We start from the raw sequence: 26,078 nt of genomic DNA on the forward strand, positions 1-26,078 counted from the left end.
CTATTCTGTTGTGTCAGCTCTGCCTACCTCCACACCTTTTTGTGAGCGAGCGCAGATAATCAACCCAGCAGAAAATTCTACATTTTTATGCCAGGTGTATTTTCTGCTGAGTTAATGGATAAAATCACTTCATGGAGGATCTGCTGAGCTCCAGAGGAAGACAGCTTATGGGAGAGAAGAAAGGCAGTTATGAAAGATTTCCCTCATCTGGTGGAAGTGAGCTCTTACCACAGCTGATCCCCTTCTGTGGCACTTACCCTTCATGTGGCACAGAGTCCCTTCAGCAGAGCACTAAATCATGCATGTGTTTTTAGGTTTGTGCTTTTCCGAATAGAGGCCACTGTGTTAAATCATATGAGCACTTTTGAGAGCTTTTATCTGCAGGCCTTTTCTTCAGTCCTTTTGACTCCAGTAAGCATTAGTTTACAGCATGTGATGGAGAACAGCATGTTGATTTTAGTTTGTGTACGTGCTGAAAATTTGCTGGAGGAGCTAGAAGGAACTGAGAAACCTTTGTAATACATAATTTAAGTCTTTTCTGAGACATTACTGAAAACTAAATTGTACTGTCACAAAATCCATAGAATTTTCACTATTCCCAAAGCAACAATTTAGCTGTTACTTTCAGAGGAAGTTTCTCATATCAGCCAACTGAGGATCCCCCCAGATAAGTCATCACATCCTGCTGGTGACTTGTGTCCAGACACTACCAGTACATGCGGCTCTGTAATCATCCCTTAGGACACCAGCTTCAGCCATGGTGTGGGAGGCACTGATCTGTGAGGCAGAGGATGCAGCTTTGCAACACTCCAAAGCTGTAACAGTTTGATGGGACTGAAAGTCCATTTCTTCCACTCCTACCTGTGCACTCCCGCCACTGTTTTTAAATTGGCATTAATACATGTCTGACCTTATGGTGAGGCATTTGGGGGAGCTAAACTGAGGGGAAGACTCCTTGCGGTTTCTGAAAGTTGCTTTTTATGGAATTTAGGTTGTTGAACTGCCTATCCACAAAGTCAGGCATGTGTCAGTGCACAAGACAAGGAGCAGGAGTGGATGGTCAGTGGCTAGCAGAAGGGGCTTGGGGCTGCCCCGTCTGTGATACCTCACATTAACTTGGCTAATCTGTGCTGTAACACCATACCCTTATTGTTACAGGACAACCAGCTATGTTTTTAGAAAACAAAAATAAGAGCTATGAAACAAACAAACCAACCCAGCCAAAAGTAATAAAATAGAATGCATCCAAAATTATTTTAATGACAGTGTTTAGTGTTATTCAGAGATGTGAAAATAACGTGCAAATACTACTTTAAACTGCAGCATCATGTGCCTTTCTAATGGCCCTCTGTATTCTTCTCTTTAAAATCCTTCAAGTAAATCTTTCCCTACCAGAAGTCCCTAGTGCTGCTGGCTCAGTTGGAGCCAAAGTATAAATAACAAATGATAACACAATTACAATGGATGTACCTGTGGAGGAGTTGATGCTCTGAACTGGTTCTTTTTTATTTTACAGGCTATCACTACATCTGTTTGAGGAATGAGAGGAACCAACCTTTGACATTGCCAGCTCTCTTTGTGTACATAGAGGTCAAAGACTACGTACCTGATACTTACGCAGGTAATTCTGTGAAAAATTTCTGCTAAGGAATATAAAGGTTAATTGAAATTCAAAATGAATGGATGGTAGACAACTTGCCATTTGGGGATAACAGTCCTGTGAAGAAACCTGTGCACCTGATTGGATCATTATGTCTCATTACTCATACAAGATGGCTTGATTTATAGCTGTCTTCCTGGGGTTTAGGATTAGGGCTAACTCTTTTCTTTTAAGCAGATTCTGTATAACTCTATAGGAGGGAAGAAGTCAGGCATTTGCCACTAAAACACAGATGACACTTTGCTTAGGTGATATGGTTGTTCCCTAAGGAGAGGAGCAGAGGAGACTGTTGTGCTTAATATAGAGTACTGTATTTTGGAATCAGCTTTAAACCAGGATAGGTTAAAAGACTGTGCTATGCATCTTCAGTTTGTTATATGTATATATATTCCATATAGTTGTTTTGTTGTTTTTATTTTTTAAGCAACATAATTTTTACTAATGCTCCTCTTTGTACCTCATATGAAGTAGGATCCAAGCTGGCTGACGCTGAAAGCTTTGAACGTCCATCATAAACCACCATATTCACAAAAATGCACATTGACATGACCTAAGCAGAAAATCAGAGTTCACATTAGAGTACTAGTGCATGATGATACCATCGTCATACCATCATCATACTCTCTGTCACTAATGTTTCTAGGACCTAGGTGTATCAGTCAGCAGCAGATCCGTAGGAAAAATACAGCTTCTTAAAGCCTGAGGAGTGCATAACATAAGGGGTTTGGAACTGATGTATTTGTGTTATTTCTAGATGTGATTGAGGCCTTATCCAATCCAATCAGATATGTAAACTTGATGGAGCAGAGAGCTAAGCAATTGGCAGCACTGACTCTAGAAGATGAAGAAGAGGTAAAGAAAGAGGTAAGGGAGGTTTCATAATCTCTGCAAAGTATGTTACAATATTTAAAAGCACCTGCTTCTCTTAAAAAGACGAATATTGAAAGTCCCTGGGGATTGCATGTGTTGATCACTTAAGCACCTACAAACGTCTCGCAATGAGACTAGGATGTGTTACAACAGAGTAGCTTTGCGCTGCAGACAATATGTTGTGCATGGTGCAAATTACTGTTCGGGGGTAAAGAAACACTGAACGCTAAATGGAAAAACATGTTAGGTTTTTGCTGATATGTAGGCTTCTTGTGTAGTAAATTAAACCATCTTAAGTCATTGCCTGTTGTTTCCCAGTGTGATGATGAAGTTACCCTTACAAAATGACAACTCTGTATCAACAGTTTTTCCTGAAAACATTAGATTTTTTTAATTTTTTTTTTTAGAATTTCAAGCTCTGTTTTATAGCGCTTTGTTTCTTGAGAGCTTATTCTGTTCAGAGTCATTGAAATCTCACAAATTCTGATGTCTCTATACACTCTCTAAACATGCCCTAAAGAGACCCAGTATAATCATACAGTAATTTAGATTGGAAAGGGTCTTTGGAGGTCACCTGATCCAGCCCTGCATAGATCTTAGAAAGAGACATGAAGAAGAAGGAGAGCATAATGCAGCTAAGTATTCAGACCTATTCTAGTTTATCTTAAAGCTATGAGAACCGTAGTTTCAGTTGTTAGGTATCTGGATATATACAGTTACCTAAGGACTGACCTTTAAACCCTAATTTTCTGCAGAATCGGAGAAGTTGTACATACAAATGCACAGATGTAATTTTGAGCATACTTAAGAGTACTGACAGTTTAGCTTTTGTTTCCAATAAACATTATGTTCATCCAAATGTTCTGTGTCTCTGTTCCAGATATTGTCACTGGAACATCTTATAGCATTGTTTGAAAATATCTACGTTGTATTTGAAAGATTGCTTGTGTCAGATGTAAGGCACATCATGTGAATCAAAAGGCACTCTCTACAGGTCTCTAGCAAAGATGCAGAAATACTTTATAATCCTAAACTGCCCTGATGTATAGTGACTGTCTTCTTCAATTCTCAGATGTGCAAAGCCTCATTGAACTAGATTTTGTAACCAAGAATACATTCCCAAAGCAGACCAAATGAGTGAAAGTCATTACAATTCAGTGGCCAACAATTTACTCTTTGTGTAGTGTCACAAGTTCGGCTGAATGAGGACAATGTGAAATGCTCAGTAGTATCTTAGACAGTTATCTAGGACGCTCTACACATGAGATTCTATTTTAATAGCAAAGTCTTTTTTTAACATAATCCTTTAAATACCTTAGAGGTCATTTTTACTTTTGAAAAAGTACAGATTCCTCTGGTTTGTACAGGCTTATATGCAGAAAACTCTGTCACAGAATATCTTCTAAAGCAAATGAGAAGATTGAAAGTTGAATTGTAGCACTTAGGTAGTGTTACCATGTGTCAAGGAGCTGGAAAGCTCATAGGATAAAGGAGCTTGTTTTGGAGTAGCAGAGAAATATTTTTTTAAAAGAAAACTGTAATGATTGCAGTGGTGCATTTACTAAAAATATATAACCATTCAATTACATGAAGTAGCAAGAGACAGGTACAAAACTGCCACTTTAAGTTGCAATCTAAGTACGGCATTGTTACTTTCTATTTATAAACTCTCATTCTAGGTAAGGTATTTGGCAATCGGGCTGTGCTTGGAAATCTTGAGTTGCTTGATCATTTTATCTGATAATATTTTCATCAGTTGGCAGGGCTGAATGATTTGTTCACTTACACTGACCCACAAGAATCACAGTAGTTAATAATTACAAGTACATTAACTGGCAACATAGCTAAATGATTCCGAGTATGTTTGCCAGATATGTACACAGAAGTACACCAGGATTCAATTTTCCTATATGCAGTTTCAAATCTACACACTATTAACGTTAATGTGTCCAAAGCTGTGCTACCTCCAAGCACAGATTCTAACTCCCCACACCCTTTTCCCTCTTCTCACACACATTTATTTATCTGAGCTGAGTTCTTGCAGCTATCAGAGGAAAAACGGAGTTTTTTGTGTTTTTTTTTGTTGTTTTTTTTTTGCTGCCTAGAAGTTTAAGCTGCATCTCAAAAATTGCTCAGACCTCTTACACAAAGAAGTAGTCAAATCAGATATCTAAGAGTGAATTGTTTAAGTGAATAAATTAGCCTTTCTTTAAGCCTCAAATTATACTGCCTGTTAATAACAAATAAGAAGAATGCTGAAGAACTGATAAAATTTACAGTGTCTATTCTATATTAGTTTTTCAGTGTTCCTGTTATGAGTGTAACATGAATTCCTACCTTGAGCTTTCTGGTCAGTTCGTAACTTCCAAGTCTTGCTTTCCAGCCAGGTCTTAGAAGAGCTCTTATTGCAGACAGGACTTTGCAGAATGGAAGCATTGCAATACATGAAATGTGGGTTTTGCATTTTTAGCTATACTTACTATGCACAGTGTATTTTTATGAGCATACAGGTAGTGAAGGTTGTCTTCACTTCCCCTGCCCTTTATGGACAAACCTTTATAGACAAAGTGAATGAGCTATGCAGAAATTTGCAGCTGGTATTTTCTGGTGATGAATTAATCCCAGTTTAAGACAGATTGATGTAACTGGCTCATATATTTTCATTCCCACAGTTATGGGTGCAGAAGTGTTTAGGGATCTAGGAGAAGCTACCCAGAGTAAAATGCTTTTCAGCTGTCCCTGCTGCTGTAATGTCCCTGGGGCTGCATGCAATTTATTCTGGAGGCCTCGTGGGCTTGTTAGTGACAGGAGAAGCAGCAGAGCATTGGATCTGCTGTCTCTACCCATAAAGCAGTGTTGAAATAGAAACTATTGTTTTGTGTGCCTGGATGTAAATCAAATGCGTGTAATCAGTCCAGTTGACTCCTTTAATTAAAGGAAAAAAAAGATTTTGATGGGGAAAATAAATAAAAGAATCTCTAGGAGAGCAGCTGCACTTAGCATATGTGATACCACTATTTAAAATGAAAACGCAGCCATTATTTTGTAAATTATGATGGTCAGATCAAGTTACAATAATGGAAATTATGTTGATCTGACAGTTCTGTAGGGGGACTTGCTTATACTTTGCCAAGGATAGAAACAAACCAACTTCAAAACTGTCCACCTAGTCTAGCAGTGCAGCACAGATATACTCAATACCAGAGGAGGATCTCTCAATCCCAATCCATTGCAGGCTCTTTTCTCTGCAGAAGTAAAAAAAAATACCATATAGATATGTATCTGTATGAGCATGTCTCTTTCTACATAGTAAAAATACTGTCTTGCAAAAGACATGGCAACATGTGGAATATAAACCATTTTCTGTGAATATTAAAACTATAAATTCTAAGGCTGGATTGCATCATCTTTAAAAAGAGCCTAAAATATTCTCCACTAAAGGAAAATCATGTTTGCTTTAGCATTCTGTGTGATGAATTATGAGAAAAGAAAGTGCTTTTTAATGAGATTAGATTGCTTGATGCAGTGAAAATAACTCTTTATTCACTTCCTGATCCTGTCTCGCATTTCTGCTTTAGTTTTGGAAACAGATGTCTTGTGTCCAGAACCAACAGGCTATATTAACAGCTTCTCAACAATCTGTGATGCAGCATTTCATACCACATACAAACTAGTCACAAAGAAGATAATACCCATTTTCCAAGCAATGACTTTTGATGCAGTAACTTGTTAGAAAATAGGGATTCTATTACGTGTTGATGATCTGTATAGTATTTTTATTTTATATCTAACTAATGAATAGCATCCTGTGAGGAATATATTTTAAGGGGAATCAAGGGGGATACCCATGTCTCTAAGCGTTGGTCACAGCTACAGCTTTTGCCAGGCACATTGTTCTACTGTCATAAACATTGGCTGGGTCATGTTCTTCATTGTTTTATTGCAGTAATTCCCACTTGAGATAAATAAAGTTTTTGGCATTGGTTTTCAATTGCGTCATGTTTCTGACTAGGGTATCTCCCTCCTATAATTTTGGTAGAAATAGGCTGTTGAGACGGAAATCCTTTTGCAATTTAGACTACGTTGTCAAGACCAAGATGAAGGAAATCAGCAGCAGGAGCAGCACAAAATAGATCAAAATGTATTTTGCTTCTATTGATGCAGTGCAGGCTGATATTTTGCTAGTGTAGAATAATCAAGGGAAAAAAAAAAAAAACAACTGTGGTATCCTGCCTCTGCATGTAATGTGATTACCATCAAAGAGTGAAATGGGAGCATCTGAAGGAACAAATCCAAGACTACCCTGAGACACCATGGCAACTGGCCCCTTGCAGGGACAGCAAGAAGGGGGGCTTGGCCATTTCAAAATAAAAATTGCTTTCAATGACCTTCTGTTTGCTGAGCACTGGGTGCTTGCTTGTCATTTACAAATTGTTGGCCACAAGGAAAATTACAAGATGTTCAATGCATAGTAAGCCTGAGCTTTTAGGAAACTGGAAAGAAAGAAAAGATTGTAGAAAATGCTTAAATATTTGGATACCACAGAAGTATTTATACAGCAGGATGGAGGTACTGTTTACATATTATCCTTGGAGTGTAATTACAAGAATGTAAGATCTTGGGAATCAGAAGTATGTCTCTGTGCTGTAAGAACAGTGAATAATGATACTACTGTGTTTGTAAGAAATTTAAAAGTAATTTTGTATACACATTTTGCTCACAGCAGGGATCTGAGTAGCGTTTTCTTGCCACCTTCTACATTACATCTAGAAAGGTTTTATGGCAGAGAACAATGCTTTTCAATAAAATACAGATTTCACATCTGGTGCAGCTAATACATACTGTACTGAAAAATGTCCCTGATGAGTTATATCAACTTAAAATGAAAATACTTCTACAGAATAATACATGCTCTATTTCTTCCTGAAATTTGCCCTGCAAAAATGAACTACCTGGATTACTGGGTCTCTTAAAGATACCTTTTTTTCCCTGTTAGAATGATTTATGTGTAACATCTACATAATATTATTGAAAAATAGGGTAAATCACATCTGGAAATTTTCAGTTCTGTTAATCGGAGAGAGTAATGTAAGTCATTTCATATTTTCAGGTGGACCATGGAGATGCACCATCTGAAGCTAACAATGAACCTAGGCCAACACCAGCAGAAAATGGACTAAATTGCACTGCCTCTCTTACACCGAAACCAGCAACTCAGGTTGTCCATAGCCAACCAACACCAGGTAAAAACAAAAAACAAACATAACAGTAACCACACAAACAACACAAGCAAAACAATAAAAGAAGACACCATCTTTTCAAAAGAAATGTAGATCATTTTTCATGTGCTTTGCATTTCAAGAACAAAGGGTCTTTGGTGTTTTCTTGTTTGGTTGTTTATTTGTTTTTTATATAATGGGTGGACATTTTCCCACTCTGCCACTCTTCAGTCATACAAGTACCTTGTATTTAAGAGTTGGTTTTGTGGTGGAATTGAAGTTCATTGCAAGCAAGAAAGTTTGCTAGTGCTTTTTTGTGATTGCAAGTGAAGGAATTTCTTTAAATCGTTTTTACAAATATGCCATATTTATGCAAGTAGTTACATCTTATTCCATGCACAAAATACAGGTTTTCATACTTATATATTCCATATTGATGTATCTCCTATAATAAATGCTTGTTAAATCACAGTGTATATAATTTAATGAATGTAGTCTTCATAGGCATGATCCATCTGACTTCCAAGGAGCTGGACTCATCTTGTGTACAGATATTTTGCACTGTCATCATAATATAGGTCAGTTGTACTAACCGTCAGCCTATTACCACCACTTAAATGACTCATGTGAGTCATATCACTGAATTCAATGGCACCCACCTCATAAGTAAAACAAGGACGCTCAGGTGGGTTTTTAGATTACCTTTTTGTGTTAGTTCACAGGATTGGTGTTGTTTTGTGTTGCTTCTCTTCTATTCAAGATGTGTTTTCTCAAATGATTAATAAATGCTTGTTTCAGCATGTATCCTGCGTCACATGCCATGTTTAAATATGCAGTCTAGTGGCACAGTAATGGTGGTTGTTTTAAAAGAATTTATATCGGTCGTCTCTTTTACCTCTAGGTTCGGTGAAAGCACCTGCAAAGACAGAAGATCTTATTCAGAGTGTCCTCACAGGTATTAAATATACAGCTTACATTATATGAAGGATACACTTTTTTGTCAATTGAAATATACATGTATTTTTAATGAAATGGGCCATCTGACTTAAACATTTGTTTGAATGATTGTGACTGCAATAACTCATAGAAAATACACTACTTACCATATCTTCTTCCTCAGCTAAGAAGTTATTCAATGTTTGAACACATGCTTCATGAGATCACCATCAGGTGCCAACATGGAATTTTTAAACATTATTCTATTATTGCATTCTCATAGGCACAATGTTTGCATCTAATGCAGACAAAAAACAGCATTATGCTCAGAACAGAAGCTAAATATGCTATTACTCTTATGATTAGTGGTGAAATGATTTTATCTCCATTAGCCTTGTATCCTTCCTATCACTCGTACAAAACTGAAATTATTCTGTTGCATTAAGCAAACTGGCCTGTCAGATAGAGTCCTGCTGTGCAGCTGGGAGTCACATCCTTCAGCTTGGAGACATATTTTTGATTGCAAATCTCCTAACTCATTATTTTTAAGTCATTTTCCAACATTTCTATATACTTAATCTGTTGTGAGATCTGGGAAGGTGTCTTCAGTCTGGTCCGTCACCTTTTTTGTTGCAGTTGCTGATTTGGGGTGAGCTTATGCAGGTCAGACTAGCAGACACCAAGCTTGAACTCTGAGCAGGGTTCACCAAGCAGGACATCCTCAGATAGCTGCTATTCTCAGTGACAGTTCTGGAGTGCAATTCTTAGCATTTAGCTTCTGATGCCTTGCCAGACTGGCAGACAGCTGTCCATGACCCTCCTGATGCATCACAAGAGAAGTGAAATCTGTTGGGTAGCCATGATGGTACTGAGACAGCTGCTTCCAGCCAGTGCCCAGGTCAAAGCAGAGGAGCAGGTGCTGAAATGCTGTTTGTAAAGGGGTTTTAGGCATTAATATGTTAAGTAGCCCATCCAGAGAGAAGGAAGACCTGAAGTGTTGATGTAGTGCTTACAAAAAGGAACAGTGACCATACCTTTGTAAGGTGATGATGTTATATGTTAGGCTGATATGAATCTTTTGCATCTGAAAGAGTTTGAGGGGGAAAAAAAAAGTATGTTTTTTATTTTGTTGGACATACTGCTGTTCTAAATTTTTGACTCATTTCCTACTCTTAATTAAATTTGCCACAGTGTTTTCAATCTAGTTAGCTTATTTTCAGAGAAGTCTACTTGGTTAGCTTAAGCTAACACATTTCACTTACCAGCAGTAAGAAAGCATGCTTTGTTTCATTCCTGCTGGTTGTGATTTCTCTGATTGAAATCATATGTTATTAGAAAATTGAAGTGGCTTTTGTTATTATCATTGTAGAAGTGGAAGCACAGACTATTGAGGAGCTAAAACAACAGAAGTCGTTTGTAAAGCTTCAGAAGAAGCACTACAAGGAAATGAAGGACCTTGTAAAGAGGCACCACAAGAAAACCACTGATCTTATCAAAGAGCACACTGCAAAGTATAATGAAATCCAAAATGACTACCTGCGACGAAGAGCAGTTTTAGAAAAAACAGCAAAAAGAGACAGTAAGAAAAAGTATGTTAAATGCAGCTTTCCTGTCTTTGACATCAGATATATTTACTTCTTTTATGATAGACAATTAATGGAGGTGACATTAGATCTCAGGGGAAAAAAATCAAAAGTTGAAATATTCCTAGATAAAATGAAGTCAGGTGTTTTGACATGGAAGTCAGCAGAAAAAAAAAAGCCCTCTCTATGATACACTGATTCTCTGCTAGAAGCCAGATAAGTCATTCACAATTTTATAGCTCTTTTCCTGTAAACAAATTCATACAGTATTTATCATGGGACTTCCTGTAGTCCTCTGTTGTGGGTAGTAGGTGCTTCAGCTATACTGGCAACATGAGCCAATGGTTAGGCAGTAAACTTAATCACAAGCAGTGAGATTGGGCTTCCCCTACATACTAGGGGCAGTTCAGGAATCAGACTGAGGCATCAAAGAACTGAAACCCTATCTGGATAATGTATTTTAGTTTCCTACTCAGGTCAACTGCAGCACATTTTATCAGAACACACCACTGTCTCACAGGCTTGACCTCCTTTAGGATAAGGGGTGTCAGTTCATTGAAAACTTGCCCCACACATCATAATGTAGCGCCTTTTTCAAGCAAGGAGAAAGTTTTGCAGCCAGCACACATAGTCATATTGCCCATCTTGAGCAGCGGTTCCCTTTGGGCCACCACAGTGTGCTGCCTGGTGGTGGAGCAAGATTCCAGTTTCAAAACAGAAACAAAATCTAGTCCTCATGTTATTTGTGATTAGAATGGATATTCTGAATTTTCGGATGGAGACCATTGTCTACAAGTTAGAGCCCTGGAAAGAAAACTCATACTACAGTAAAAAAAACATCACATGTGTAGTTAGGTGAAAGAAATACCTGCCAGTTATTAATATCTGACTGTAGTTTAAATGATAATTGATTCACACCGCTTGGGAATCTCTTAATGATTGACTGGCTTTGCCCCTGCATGCACATCCCTTCTGTGCTACATCTCTTTCTCAGTCTTGCATTGCACTGTAGCTCATCTCTTTGTGTTTGCTGATATCATTTTTATTATTTGTTCAGATAACAAAAGAGAGTTGCATTTGCAATTATCAGTTTGAAATGCAAACACTGTTGGGTCTTGTTAATCTTTCCACATTTTTCATCTTATTCATATGGTAAGGAGCTTTACATTACTAAAGAACTTTCTTAACTCTTGGCAAAACGTATGCACATGTAGGTACAATCAGTGCCTAATACTATTAAAACTGAATAATAATTATCATTATCAAGTACCCTCCTAAATTTTTCCTTCTCCCATTAGAGTGGCTTTCTCATTCTAACTTAATCTTTTTCTTTAAAGTAATTAGATAACCACAAAAGCCTTTTAACTTTTGCATAAAATTGATATAGATGCAGATCTTGAACATGAAGACATTGAATGAGCATTAAAAAAACCAACTGGATACTGTTTTGGTAGGAGACCATTGGAGAAAAAAGGTGTGAGCAAGCTCTAGCTACTACCCTTGTTGATAGTACCTCTAATTGTAAGTGACCAAGATTCAGGCCATATCTTGTCCCCGGGAAGGAGCTTACTCATTTATGTTTGGCCAATGACAGAATGTCTTTTGGCTTAGTAAGAGCTTAGTACTCATAAGATGTGTATGTTCAGGTGGCCTTAACTGTTGCCAGTTTTCAGGCCTCTGGGTTCTACACTTGAATCTGTTAAAATCCCTTAATGACTGGTTGTCAGCTGCATACACAGTGATATTTTATTCATTGTATTTTCCATCATAAGTGTGTGTGACAGATAGTGGCAGACAAAACAGTATGATATTGTTTTGTTCCTCTTTTTCTCTAGCATATTCTATTCAAATTTAAGTAGAACAAACTGAATAAATGACTCATCTTTCTTTAACTAAAAAGGATTTGGGTTTTTTATTTTGTTATGATCTGACCATAAATCATTCATGATATTATGCAATAAAACACTGTATTCTGTTACGGGGAGCTGTCACAGCAATTTCAGAGATGTGAAGTTTCATGTGAAGATACTGAGAAATCTGAAGGTTAAAAAATCTGTTGCTGAATTTTTAAGGAGCAGGAGTATGTATTTAGGCCTTTTCAAACTTGCATGTACATATTATCTCAAGCAGAAGACTTTTAATAGAATACTGCATCACAAGGGAAAAGGCAATTTTCACCATTTTAAATTATTACTGAGGCTATTTACCTGTAAGTTCAAAGTCTCTGCATCAGATTGTCATTAAAATTTGTTGTCTCTGATCAGAAGCAATCAGTGTTTCATGCCCATGTCTAAAATGGGGCAAAGATTCAGTAAAGCCAATGTCTATGGGACAGTTGAACTTTAGTGAACACAAACACAGATATTTTGCTGGTGTAGTTCTGAAGTTTTTATTTAATGATCATGTCCCTTAACAGAGTGTTACTGTTTTAGCCTTATTTCTTTCTGCCAAAAATACAAGAGATGTCAACTTTAAAACATATAGCATAATGGCATAATTTGCTGACTTTAATATTCTTTAATGCTGTCTTGTGGCTCTGTATGTAAATTATCCTCACCTGTCACACTGATACCACTTAACATCATAGCAGAATATTCAAATACAACAATAATACAAGAGATACAAATAGGCTACCATGGTCTGTATCCTCAGCCTGATGAAAGCAGCTTCACATTATTTGGTTGAAGTTATGCTAATTGACAGCAGCTGCAAAGTTGAACCTGAGTGAGAAAAGACAGGCAGCCAGTGCAGCATTTTCTCTGCATTGTAATCTTTGCAAATTTCTGAATAGAAAATTCATTTTTCGCAGTCAGTCCTCTCTGCTCAAGGTTTTGCTGTTTTGTCCATCTCATGCGCTGTTCCTGAGGTTTCCCAGGCAACTGTTTTAACACCTGAGTACAGCAGTAAACATGGCAGCCAAGCAGAGACACAGCATAATCATATTTTTTAAAAACATTTTTCTTGGGTTTAGTTTACAGCTGGCCTGAGAGTGATACTGCTTTTGCAATTTTTTGTTTATTTTTTCGTTGAGCAGTGTCATCGTGTCTCCCATTACCATTACATCTATCCTTCTTTCTATTTTAAGGAAAAAAATAAAAATAAATCCTAGTCCTTGGTGTTTGCTTTTTAGCCTTTTTCTTATATTTTTTCTGTGTTCCTATGTGTTGCCTTTCTGAGGTTTATTCCCCACTGGGAAGTTAAGTTTCCTCCTGAAGTCAGGAGTCCATACATAGAACACTTTCTTGTGTGTGTGCTATGCATGGCATTTCCTGAAGGGGGGAGAAAATACCAAATAAAGGGATGTTCCTAACCATTTTAAGCTTTTTATAAATGCAGATGTAAAGTTATGCTCTTAAATTTATTGCTAAGCGTATGCAAGGATGACTATGTTTCCAAAATACTTAGCATTTACCATTTTTGCTGAGGATTAGGAAGCTCTGAAATTCAAGTTATGTGCCTGGAAGTGGAGAAATAAGTTCTATGGGCGCATGTTTATAGGAATTCCTGGCAGTTTCATTTATAGCTCATTTATACTAAGTCCTGTTCCACCCACATGGCAGGTTTGTAATACGAGGTTTAAAAGTAACACACATCCCATTAGAAAACAATTAGCACTGTTTTCTTTGCTAAGATTAAATTAGTGGATTTACCATAGCTAAAATCATCTTCTTCCTGTATATGTGGTGCCGAGGAACTTATTTGATGGACTACATGTAACCAGCTACCTTAAAAACAGGGTTTAAATACGGGGCAGAGCATGCATACCTAGTGACTTGGAGCTGGTGTGTGTGTGTGTGTGTGTATCTTTGCAGGTCTGAAACAGGCAGCCCAGACCACAGTTCTTCAACTATTGAACAAGAATTAGCTGCACTCGACTCTGAAATGACCCAGAAGCTAGTCGAGCTGAAGGAGAAGCAGCAACAGCAGCTGCTAAATCTCCGACAGGAACAGTATTACAGTGAAAAGTACCAGAAACGAGAGCACATTAAGCTGGTACGTTTATGGCATCTGCTTTTCTTTAGTGGTCTTGGGTTAGTAATGAAAGCAGTGTGATGTTAGAACGAAGTGGGGCTTCCTTTCAGTTGGAGTCCATTTCATATCTTGATTCCCATGTGGTCCACTGCTACTTCAAGGGGTTGTTGTGCCACTTTGTCACTAACACTTTAACATACTTGGAGGGCTTTGGATAGAAGGCAGAAAGGCAACAGATTTATTATTAATGCTACGGCACTGAGTCCTTACCTCTAGTTACATATGTCTAAGTTTTCTGCAACTTTTAGTTGATGTTCCCATTTTGTTCTGCCACTTACTTAAATGTACAATACTCAAGTAGGCAGTATTAACTGGAAATAAATTCAAACAGCAGGAAAATAAATAAATGAAAATAGCTTCAAACATTCCCCAGGGCACAGAGTTTTGCCAAACGGCGTTCCTACTGCAGATGAATGCTTTAAGGGGATGCAGGACATAATCTGTGTATGGTGAAGAAATAGTTTGCATGCATCAGTCCCAGCTACTTTGTTTTTACAGCTGGAGTTTGGCTGACAACTGCAGCAAGATCATAGCCCTCTGAGCTGCAATAGAGGAGCTTGGGCAGATGGCAGCTGATGCTGATGGATGTTCTCAGGCAGAAGAGAACATTTTTAAAAGGGTGTTATGGGAGTGCAAACTGTTTCTCAACTCCAGACAATCCTGTCTCACAATTTTTTTCTATTATATGATGTTTTACCTCATTGCTGGTGTCTGAAGTGATTTGTCTGTTCTGTCCTGCCATCCAAAAAGCAGGGCAGAAGAGTGATATGAATTTAAATCGCTCAGCAAGGCCTTTTCACAAATTCATTCCCATGGATCATAGCACAGAACTGCGGCTCCCAAGCGGTGCTGTTTATCATCAGTTGTACGTGAACCATATCAGTGTTACGCAGCAGGAACAGCTCCAGCAGGAGTGCGTGGACACAGTTACCTGTGCTGCAGGAGTACAGTAACAATTGTTGGCTGCATCTCAGGGATTTTACTTTTTATAAGAACAAAACGTTGTGGACCCACATAGTTGGGATGATATTGTAAGTTAATTTCTCATTCCAAAATAGGAAATGGCTTTTCCCAAAGCCAAGTCCCATTTTGTGCTTTGTCCAGTTAGGTAGTGTCATGATAAATTCATTTTTTTGACACAGAACATTCAGACAGTTTTCCTTCTGAATTATGCTGGAATTAAGATTTGTTCCACATAAAATCTGCCTTGCAGAGGAGAGATTGTTTTTGATTTCTTTCAGAGGACAGCCTATTCTTAGCATTCTTCTTCTTTTATCTAAGGAAAGAAAAACTGGATGAGACTAGCTAGGCATTATTATCCATTTTCTTGTTCATCATCCTGAGAAGATTATTTAATAGAATCCAGCTTAAACCATAGGCACGATCGAATGAAATTGGCCCCATTTCCCACTTGAATTCACCATTCATTGAACTTGAACAGAGGCCCAGTCCATGCATCCTCATCCGTCAGCATCACAACTACAAGCATGGTTTTGTTAGCAGCTTCAGCTCAAATGAGATTGGACCCAGCCCAGCACATGAAATTTCACACCAACAACTATGATATTCTGAATCCAGTGATGTGTGATCAGGATACAGCTTAACTTTCTTAGCTATCATGCATGAATGTTTGTCCACCTGACCACACTGAAATCCAGGCTGCTCCATGTAATAGTACTCTGTGCAAGAGGAATGTTTTCAGCACTCACAGAGAACCTTGAAGTGAACAAGAATTCAGCTTGTAATTCATATTGCACAAGTTCATTTTGTGATCACTTATGAATTATCACAGATATTCTAATTTATAGCAAGAGTAAAATCTAGGAAAAATCTTTTGATTTTACATTTAATTTTCTCAGAGTACATCACCTTGATGTACAGAGAAGTCATAGTTTCTATGTAAGTTGGACTTTACGAGTCTGCCTGGAGTCCGCAAGTTAAGAATGTGTTTGCACTAATAAGAATGTTTACTTGCTTTTGATCATAGATAATTAATCAGGGAACGGTTTAACAGTTTCACATGTTTAACATGGATGTTTGAGGAAACTTAGATGAATGTTTGATGTTTTGCTGAAAATGCATATTTCTGTTTCTTGGAATTCTTTTTTTAGCTTATTCAGAAGTTGACAGATGTAGCAGAGGAATGTCAGAACAGCCAGCTAAAGAAACTGAAAGAAACATGTGAAAAGTAAGGTGCTATTCCCCTTATAATTGATTACATCTCCTTGTGGTGTTTTTCATTTAGATACATTTTGAACTTGCCTTTTTTTCTTTTTTTCTTTTTTTTTTTTTTTTTTTTACACTTTAGAGAAAAGAAAGAGTTGAAGAAAAAAATGGACAAGAAGAGGCAGGAGAAGATCACAGAAGCAAAATCCAAGGATAAAAATCAAATGGAAGAGTAAGTGTATCCCTTGATCTATATCCTTATATGTTACGAAGAGAGACATTTTTCACAACTGGAAAATCAAAGAAGGGTCTCAACCCTAAATATAAGGCAGCTTTTAGTCAGACTGTAATACCTCACCAGAGCAGTGGAGTCCTTCTTACTTCTGCTGATACTAATTTAATTTCCTGGGACAAATCTAATCTCCTGTTCTGCAAGTATTGATAGTCTGGGTCAGCTGCAAAGGTGCTGATGGGGATGTATGGGGACATGCCTATGAGTGTCATGACAATGATTCACCAAGACGCTGTTAATCCAAATGCTATTCTTTTATGTATGGCTACAAATAGACTTAGTAACTTCAATTCCTGCAGGGTTTGATTTCGCTGTAACTTTTTTTTTTTTTTTTTTTTGTGAGTTATCTTTTCTTCTTAACTCTGTTAAAGCTGCTGTCTAAAAGAAATAGCAGCAACACACTGGAAGGTTTGCTCTACTTTTGTGATAAATTCCGCTCAGATGCTGTGCTACTGACTCTCCTCCAGTAACAATTTAATTCAGTGTGCAGTTACTTCTGGTGGAAGAGAAAGGAGAACTGAGCTCTGTGGGTGCCGTTTCTGTGAACAGGGACAGTAATATTAATTTCATTTATGCACAACCAGACAATACAAAGTTATGGAGTTATGCAGGTGCCCAAAGGCACAGTGTCTAGGTTTGTTTTTCCTTCTTCATTTGTTTTCACAAGCAGCTCAAAAAGAAAATGGAACATTTTAATCTTTCACTGTTTGCTGGGATATCTTTTTATACCAGTCTTTATTTTAGTAACACTTAAGAACAGTTAAAATACAGGAGAAATAGCAACAACAACAAAATCCTTCATATCTGAATTTTACTATGTGAGTAAGACACAATTATCTTGGGTAAAAAGATGTATATAGATTTTGGAGCCTCTCCATACAATCTGTTTGTTTGGCAACACTGAAAGAGGGTCACACACTCACACAATGAACTGCATCAGATAATTTAAGAAATGTATAAACATCGTAAAAAAAAAAAAAAAAAAAATAACAAAATTAGAATAATTTATTATGAAAAGGGGAGAAATAATATGGTAAGGGCTGATAAAATGTATTAGAAAAAAATAGTCATTACAAAAATATAGCAGTAAAATCAATTGCAATAGGAAATGATTTGCTGGCTGAGAGGTAAATGAGATGCTAGTGAGAAAGGCTCAGGAACAGACAAGTAAAAATTCATTTTTGTTTTAATTTTTTCCTCATCCTTCCCAAGGGCTTTCTTCTGCCAGGCTTTTCAGAAAACCCTTGGGAAAGGTAAGATGGGAACCAAATGGGAAACTCAGCTTTCCTCTATCAAGTGATGCAGTTTGTCCTCACTTTTGCAGTGGAACAGGGAGTTGTGAGACCTTCTGTAAAATCCCACTTGAGTCATCCATGCTAGGCTGTTGTTTATTTAAAGCTTTTCTTATGAAAATTTGAAAAAAAAGAAAAAAAAAGAAAAAAACAGATAGAGAATGTCATATTGTTCTTGCTAAAGTTTTCTAATTCTACCTGTGGCCAGGGATTGTGTAACTACCAAAAATCATCAGATTTTAATGCCACCTCAGTAGCTTGCAATTCACTGTTCTTAGGCAATTAGATTTTAGAGTACTGTCCTGAATCTGGTCAACTCCAGCATCCACAGAATGTAATTTTATGTGCATTTATTCCTTTGAGGCATCTTGTCTTTGACCAAAAGTTACCTAATAGCTGTCTCACTGAGCCACTTTGAGTACTTCTTCCAAGTTCAGCTTTCTGTAGTTTACACAGCAAAGCTGAGGACTGAAGTTGAGCCCTTTGTTGGAGTTTTGCCATCATCTCTGAGATGTTCCCAGCATCATCTACACAGACAGAGATAATTTCAGTAATATGTAAGTGCCACAATGTGGCAGTGTGCACCTACTGACGGTTGTGTGCTCTCCTAGGCTGACATTTGGGCCCTAAGGAATGCTGCCATCACTTTGAAGATGTGACAATACCCTGTGGGAAAAGACTAGCATGAAAGAGCAGAGGAGTTGTTGTGGTACGGGGAAATCAGAACCCTTCATATGGCAATGATGCCACCTGTTATAAAAGGCACATCCAGGAAGCCACTAAATGTTAAGTTAGGCTGATCCATAAGTTCCAAACATCGCCTTACTCATTCTGTAGGGAGTTGGGGAGGATTAAAATATATTGGTATGATCTTATTGACTACAATAACTTGTTGATTGCTTCTCCCCAGAGAGAAGACTGAAATGATTCGATCATATATCCAGGAGGTGGTACAGTACATAAAAAGGGTACGTCAGGTCATATGTTTATTTTTCATTTTGGGGTATAAAATGTCAGCTTTCATGTTTTAGGTCATTTTACACAACAGATTCCAAGCTTCTGTGGAAAGATTCCACAAGTGCAGATATTTAAAAGATGCAGCGTGGGCTCCTTTTTGATATTCCACTAAAAGAAAAACTGGAATTTCAGACAGATCTTGTTAAGTGTTAGTGTTTGGGAGTGGGAGATAGTAATGGGAACATATTTTAATAAAGTTGTGATTTTATCTTTGAATATCCTGTGTTTTTTCATGAAACATGTACTCTATGATGTTTTTTAAATACTGAGGATTTTTTAATTGTGTGTGTGTGCTTGCTGTTTCATGAATGTAAAGATTTCATAAGAAACTCTTAAAGTCTATAAACAATCTTAGAGTAAAATTTAACCATAAGTACATTTGTACAGTTATCAGAAAACAAAAAAAGCATTCTGGGAGTTCTATAAATACAAGTCAAGTCAAAGAAATTCACTTCAGATGTTGGTAATTCTGTAGCTATACATAGTTTATGCCATGGTGAAAGTGCTCACCACAATACTTTGTTTTGGGAAATTATAAAATTTTTGCCACTATTGAATTTACTCTTGATTTCAGTGCAGAAGAGTTCAATTCAAATGTTGTCCTATTTTTGCTCACAGATTCCTTGGTTCAGGAATCAGCGTAAAGAATTAGCAAATTAAATATCACAGAATCACAGAATGGCTGAGGTTGTAAGGGACCTCTGAAGATCATCTAGTCCAACCCCCCTTCTGAGCAGGATCACTATGCTCAGTTCTTGTTGGGAGTCAGGCACATGCTTGAGTGCTGTATTAAATGAGGCCTAAAATTGATCAGCATGTCTGTTTAGGACTCTAGGATGCAAATACTTTTCTTCTGGGAGCACAATCCATCTTGCACATCTCATACAGTAAAAGTTAAAGCAAAATAATGTAATAAAAGTTCTGCCAGTGAAGGTGTGGGAAAGGGAGAATACGTAGTTTTTGAAACAGGATTCTCTGCTGTTTTCTTACAGCTAGAAGATGCTCAGAGTAAAAGACAGGAGAAACTGGTAGAAAAACATAAGGAGATTCGTCAGCAAATACTGGATGAAAAACCCAAGGTAAAGACTTTTGAACAATACTTTAAAATGTCTTTCAGGAAAGAAAGCGTTGTATAGAGTATATAGATTGATATTTAAACATGATAATGTAGAATTTTAGCTATATAACTTAGTACACAGGATGAAAAAAATATCAAGTAGCAGCCTAGTACGGAGCAGCACCTCAAGTCAGATGTCATATAATTTGGTTTATTTTTCAGTACTCTTATCACAGTGTTAAAAAGCTTTTAGTGTAAATGGTGCTTCTGACCAGCAGAGTGTGCTCTTCACTCTATTGTGCTTTAGCAGTACAAAAACAAAACACAGTTTACATTGAAACAAAAGAGATATCTTTTTAGCATGCTTGTCTCAGATATTTGTGATAATTGATAAAGATATATTTTGTGGAAAACAATGAGCGTTTTCATAATGTTAGTGCTTAATGCTCTATATTGCTTGTTGGATTTCCCCTGTTCGATTTTGTGCACTGTATCTGCATGCAGTGTTCTGAAATACATTTTTTGATCCGAAATATATAATATATAATAATCTAGGCTAATTCCCACTCCTGGTTAAGTTGGTGGTCGTTTTGCCACTGACTTCAGTGGAGAAGATTTGGATTCATCTTTTGTACATACTTCTTCCACAGGAAGAGCTAGGTAACTGTGTAATCAGACTGTTATATGGAGACCTATTTTCAGCAGAGTTCATATCCAAGTATGATTCTCCACAGCGCATTGTGTCATCTCTGCTTTCATTCTTTTCTGCACTCACTCAAATATGTGCTCTAGGCTTCATTTTTAATTTCTTGTCTGTGTCTACAGTCCTTATGTTTATGTGCTTGTATTCCAGTTTAAATATTTAGTATTGGTTGTCACCTAATCAATGTTGTCATGTCATTTTTGTCAAAGATCAAGAGAATAAATTAAGCTAAGATCTGAATAGCTAGAAACTTAAAATTGTTTAGAAAAAAAAAGTTTGTGTTTCTAATTTTCTACTTTCATTTTAAAAGCCATGTTTATAATTAACCTGGAACTTTTCAATGTTACGGCATCTGAGTCTAAAGGCACAAAAAATAGTATGGTTTGTATTTGATACCTTAGGATCATGAGCTTCTTGGGCATGTGAACCAGAAAATGGAATCTAAATGTTGAACGTATTTCAAAGAATATTAGTACTTCTAACCTCAGCTTTTCACAGATACTTGGACATATAATTACTTTTCTGTGTGTGTCCTCTTTTCTCTCTCTCTCTCTCTCTCTCTCTCTCTCTCTTTTTTTTTTTAATTTATTGATTCACTAATAACTAGCATACCTGCAGTCAGAATTTGTCATTCAGGACTTGTGTTGCATTTTGAAAGATTGGACTGGACTGGTACCATGAGACTCTTCAGCTGTCCATGTGCCAAGCATTAGATCATGGCACAGAGCAGCTCCAGATCCCTTGCCTTCCCCTGCATCTGGCTATCAGTTGAAGCACTGCAGTAATCAGCACTCCTGTCAGTGCGCTCGATTTCTCCCGAGAAAACCCTCTACAGTAATGTGCCTTACAGGGCCTTGCTGCATTTTCTTTCCTTTCCCACCTACTGAAATGGGCAGACTTTACTGAATTTATGATGGTATGTGCTTTTTGCTGGCATGAGAGGATTTAAGCAAAACATAATTACTCATTTTATTAAGTAGCTTTTTATTTTTTTCTTCATGTTCATATTTCATATCCATATTTGCTTCATAAGTTTTCCTAGTGACAGGGCGTATGATATAAAATAGATCAAATGCTTTCCTAGCTGAGAACCACCAATGTATTTTATGCATACAGTAGCCTTTCTAGGAGAAGCTTTTTAAATAGGCTGGTCTCCGGTGTTTCATTGTCAAAACGCCCACTAAAATTTATGCTAGCTGTGTCAAAGGGGTTTTCTGGCAATATCAACAACCCCTAAACAAAAAGTTTAATATATGAGGGAAAGAATTTTTAGTATTTTTACAATAATTCCATTGGAGACAAATTTGCCATCATCAATCACTTTCATTTGGTTATTTATTACTGACTCAGAATTTGTTGTGCTATGGCTTTGTGCACAGAGCTCTGTCATAGCCAGGAAGAATATCATTTCACAAAGTGTTGGCAACAGACTGCCATACCAGTGAGATTATTTTTTTATTTTTCTTTTTTAAAGTATGCGTTTGCAGCCTCCTTTGTTGCGGTGTGTGTAGGCCACCAGAGGAAAACTTGCCTTTGAGTGCTGACATTTAAGGCAACAGCTTTTAGAAACTGCACAAACTTGATGCAAATCAGTTCCCTGTACCGGAGGCAGAGGGCTCACTTTTTGTTTAATTTTAAAATATCATGTGTTTAGATGAAAGTACTTGGAGCTGATTCACACCCTGAAACTTTGCCTCTCTTTCATATATATAATTTCTTTCTAATGTTTAGATGTGAGACTGTTTTGTAAGTTTCATTTGCAGGGCTATTATATAAAAAGATATATATATATATTTTTTTTTTCTCTTGGAAGAGTTGGAGATTTTGCTTCCTGAATGGATACTGTTAGGGAAAAGTTTGGAAGTAATTCTTGTGGTCCTGCTGAAAGCAGTGTAATACTGACTTTAATGGGCCTGAGATGTTTTACTGTGTATATGTAAGTAATGAGGGTATCTTTATGACAAACTAGTCTCTGATGCTGTAGAAACTAGAAACTGAGTATTAGCATCAAATCTGTGTGTGTATATGTGGTAACAAGGCAACCAGTCCCACAGCCATGTTTGGAAAGGGATAAATACCATTTAATTAGTAAGTCAAATGCTGACTGACCACAGGTTAAAAAATTTCTAGCTTGAGTGCCATTGTAGTGAAAGCACAGTGAAAACAAAGTTCAAATGCTGTCATGCCACTGTCTTATTCCTAACAGCAGCATTGCTAAGCAAGGCATATGTATTTTTTTCGCCTTTTCTTTTCTCCTCTGTATTTATGTTATCTACTTGCAGCTTTATTATCAGCAACAGCTTGTAGTTATTTTCTCCCCCATTCAAATTCTTTGTCTTCTTCCCTTAGTCGTTAATACACATTAAGCTTGTCCTGTCCTTATCATCTTCCCCTTGGGCATCTTCTCTACATACTGTGGAGGCTGCTGCAGAAACACAGCTCTTCACACTGCAGTATTGAATTCTGTGCGTTAGAGCAGTGTGTGATTTTAGATTCTTCTCTACAGCATGTCTGGCACTCGCTATCTAGGCACAAGGCGGTGCATTGAGGATGGGCATGCATCTCAATTTCTTTGTCCTTGACAGCCTGTGCATCAAATTAAACATAAATCAGGTGCATTTCCTTCCCCCGACCCTTGCCTCCAATTTCATTGTAATTACAAAAATCAATACACATGAGGCATGACAAGAAATTAATTATTTTTCTGAGAATCGACTGAGTTACAGTAAATAGACCTGAGCCTCCACTAATTGAAACCAATGAGACTTTTGTTACTAAGGCTCATGGGCCAGAGATACACTTGAAAGTCAATACAGTAGGTGAGACTCCATAGCTCTTGAAGTCAGCCCCAGCTCCCCATTGCATTAGCTGGACACTTTTGGCTTCAGGGAACCACGTTTTTCCAGCCTAAGCTGTCAAGAGAGATGTAGGGCATGTGTTTCCTAGTTTTGTAGCCCATGTTCATGTTTCTGCTCACGCTTGCCCTTCTGCTCACAACCCCAGCTTAGCCAAGTCCTGCCACATGGCGTGGGCTCTTCTGGCAATGTGGAAGATGGCACAGTTCAGGGTAAAGCTTTGTCTGTGGAAAAGGCTACAACGGGGCTGTAACAGAGCCACAAGCTGTGCAAACTTCCTCCTAAGTGTTGCCTCTCTGTGGTCTTCGAAATGAATGCAGACAGTATAGCCCTAAGGTAGGGCATAAGGTAGAAAGTGCCCTTTTCCCCTCAGAAAATATAACAACAGTTCTTTAGAATTATGAATTGGTTTTTGATAACAGAAAATAAAAACATCTGATGCACGCTAGCTCACTTTCAAAGGACACACATTTATCATCTCACAATTTGACATGCATTATTAATTGCACACAATGGGAGCTGACACTTCTATATCCAATCAATAATTAATATTTGCATTGTACTTGAAAAATTTATGGGGACATAAAATGACACGTATTCAGGTTACAGAACAAATTAAGAGATGCTTATGCTTTACAACAGTAAGTCTCTTACAGCTGCAGTGTCTTCTTTTTGTTACACTGGGCTGGAAAGGACCTCCAAGGCCTTTAATCTTGGGGCTAGCTGTTTTTACAATCATGTATCATGGAAGCCTGTGAATGAAAAACTGCTGGACAGTGGCTCCTTCCTTCTGAGTGTTATTTAAATGAAGATATTTGAAAACCGGTGAATGATTTCATAGATTTCAGACGGATTTCTTACAATGCCTAAGTGATACTTGATCTTTGCGATGGTTGCAGCTTGTCATATATGCTTTAGATAAAACTCGGTGTCCGTCTTCATGCAGATAATGTCGTTGTGTGAAATGGAGCTGTTGCTGACAGCAGGGTCAGCAGAACCTCTAACTTTTGAAAGAAGTCAAATAGAGCAAATGTATTTCACAGCACTTTTAGATTTGATTTCAGTTAACCTCAGAGCTTGGAGCCACTCTATTAGCTCATCTGGAAGAGAACAGTTCTTAGGAACTTTGATGACTATTCCAGTGTCATTTCAGCTCACTGCATAATTCACAGTAACAATGCACTGTCCACCAAAATCCCTTTTTTATCCTTTACACCTCTGTAAGAAGCCAAACTGTCTTTTGGGCTAGCTGCACTTCAATTCAAACCTTTCCAAATGCATTCCAGTTCAACCATAGGCGATTATTCAAGAATTTCGGAGAAGGCGTTTGGAGAAAAAGGTTATTTCAGTTTAGCAGGTTTCATGGGACTTTGCACTTCATGGATTTGGTTTAGGTAAAAGCGATTTCTTCTGTTAATTCATTCACTTTAAGCACCTCCAAAGTTTAAAAGGAAATGTCTCTTGAATCTATGGCTGCTGAGCTAAAATGATCTATGGTAGTATCTGCCAAAAAAAAAAAAAAAGCACAGAATTAAAAGAATTGAAAATAATTTGCTGTTTGTTTCACTGCTCAGCTTTGGGTTTTGGTGCTTGTATATTCATCAGAGGGGAATAATAAAATGCTTTTCTGCCTCATTAAATGGGCAACAGCACGGAGAAATGAATGGAATTTACTTAACCTCAGCGAACAAGAAATATTTAAAAGGAATGTTTTTAAATTAAAATTTCTAGACTGAGATTTCCAAATCTCCCTATGACTTGATCTTTAAGGATCTGGCATCTTCCCATTTTTAGTCCAGAGATTGCATTTAAATTGAAGGATACAGCTTTCATGGACTATGCACTTGAGGACCTTAGCACTTTGCTCAGCACCTCTCAGCATCAGGTCCTAAGTGACAATCAGTCTAATTTATCTAATAAGCTTTGAGTGGCTTAAGCCCTGATATTTCTTCAAACGCTTTATTACTGTGATTGTTAGGCAGCTCACGGCTGCAGAGTATTCTTTTGGGAAACTAGGGTTGTCTCCTTTTTTCTGTTTCTCCCGGTGGATGAAGTGCAGAATGCACTTACTTTAGGTCTGTAAACTGAGTGGTAAATAATCTCACTTCACTCATTAAAATGAAATAGGCTGACCTTTATCTTATGCCAATTTTATACCAATAAAACTCCCTTAACTTCTATGAAGTGACAAGCTCATCACTAGGCCTGAGATCAAAAGACTTCAGTCCAAATAACAGGATGCTCTAAGGAATATTTGAAAATAAGACCTTGTTTGCCTGTTTCTGTTTTTTTCTTCACAAATCCACATTTTTAATGATTGTTTATTTTTCCACCAAAATAAATGTTGTGGTGTGAGCAATGAACATCAGGTCACAAAAGATACATCTAACAATTTA

General features: G+C 37.4%; 1 protein-coding gene across 11 annotated transcripts in view; it reads left to right on the forward strand.

The window, feature by feature from the left end:
* The window catches only part of PLCB1 (phospholipase C beta 1), a 376,029-nt gene that overhangs the window by 292,093 nt on the left and 57,858 nt on the right, over window positions 1–26,078 (forward strand). For all 11 annotated transcript variants that reach the window (XM_027455554.3, XM_027455555.3, XM_027455561.3 and 8 more), the window contains 10 exons: window positions 1,517–1,621; window positions 2,415–2,524; window positions 7,641–7,773; window positions 8,651–8,704; window positions 10,055–10,274; window positions 14,081–14,261; window positions 16,412–16,488; window positions 16,609–16,698; window positions 18,961–19,018; window positions 20,060–20,146. In XM_027455554.3, coding sequence (XP_027311355.1) covers window positions 1,517–1,621; window positions 2,415–2,524; window positions 7,641–7,773; window positions 8,651–8,704; window positions 10,055–10,274; window positions 14,081–14,261; window positions 16,412–16,488; window positions 16,609–16,698; window positions 18,961–19,018; window positions 20,060–20,146 — 1,115 coding nt within the window. The remainder of the gene's footprint in view (window positions 1–1,516; window positions 1,622–2,414; window positions 2,525–7,640; window positions 7,774–8,650; window positions 8,705–10,054; window positions 10,275–14,080; window positions 14,262–16,411; window positions 16,489–16,608; window positions 16,699–18,960; window positions 19,019–20,059; window positions 20,147–26,078) is intronic.

Source organism: Anas platyrhynchos, chromosome 3 (assembly GCF_047663525.1).
Source record: "Anas platyrhynchos isolate ZD024472 breed Pekin duck chromosome 3, IASCAAS_PekinDuck_T2T, whole genome shotgun sequence".
Taxonomy (NCBI): domain Eukaryota; kingdom Metazoa; phylum Chordata; class Aves; order Anseriformes; family Anatidae; genus Anas; species Anas platyrhynchos.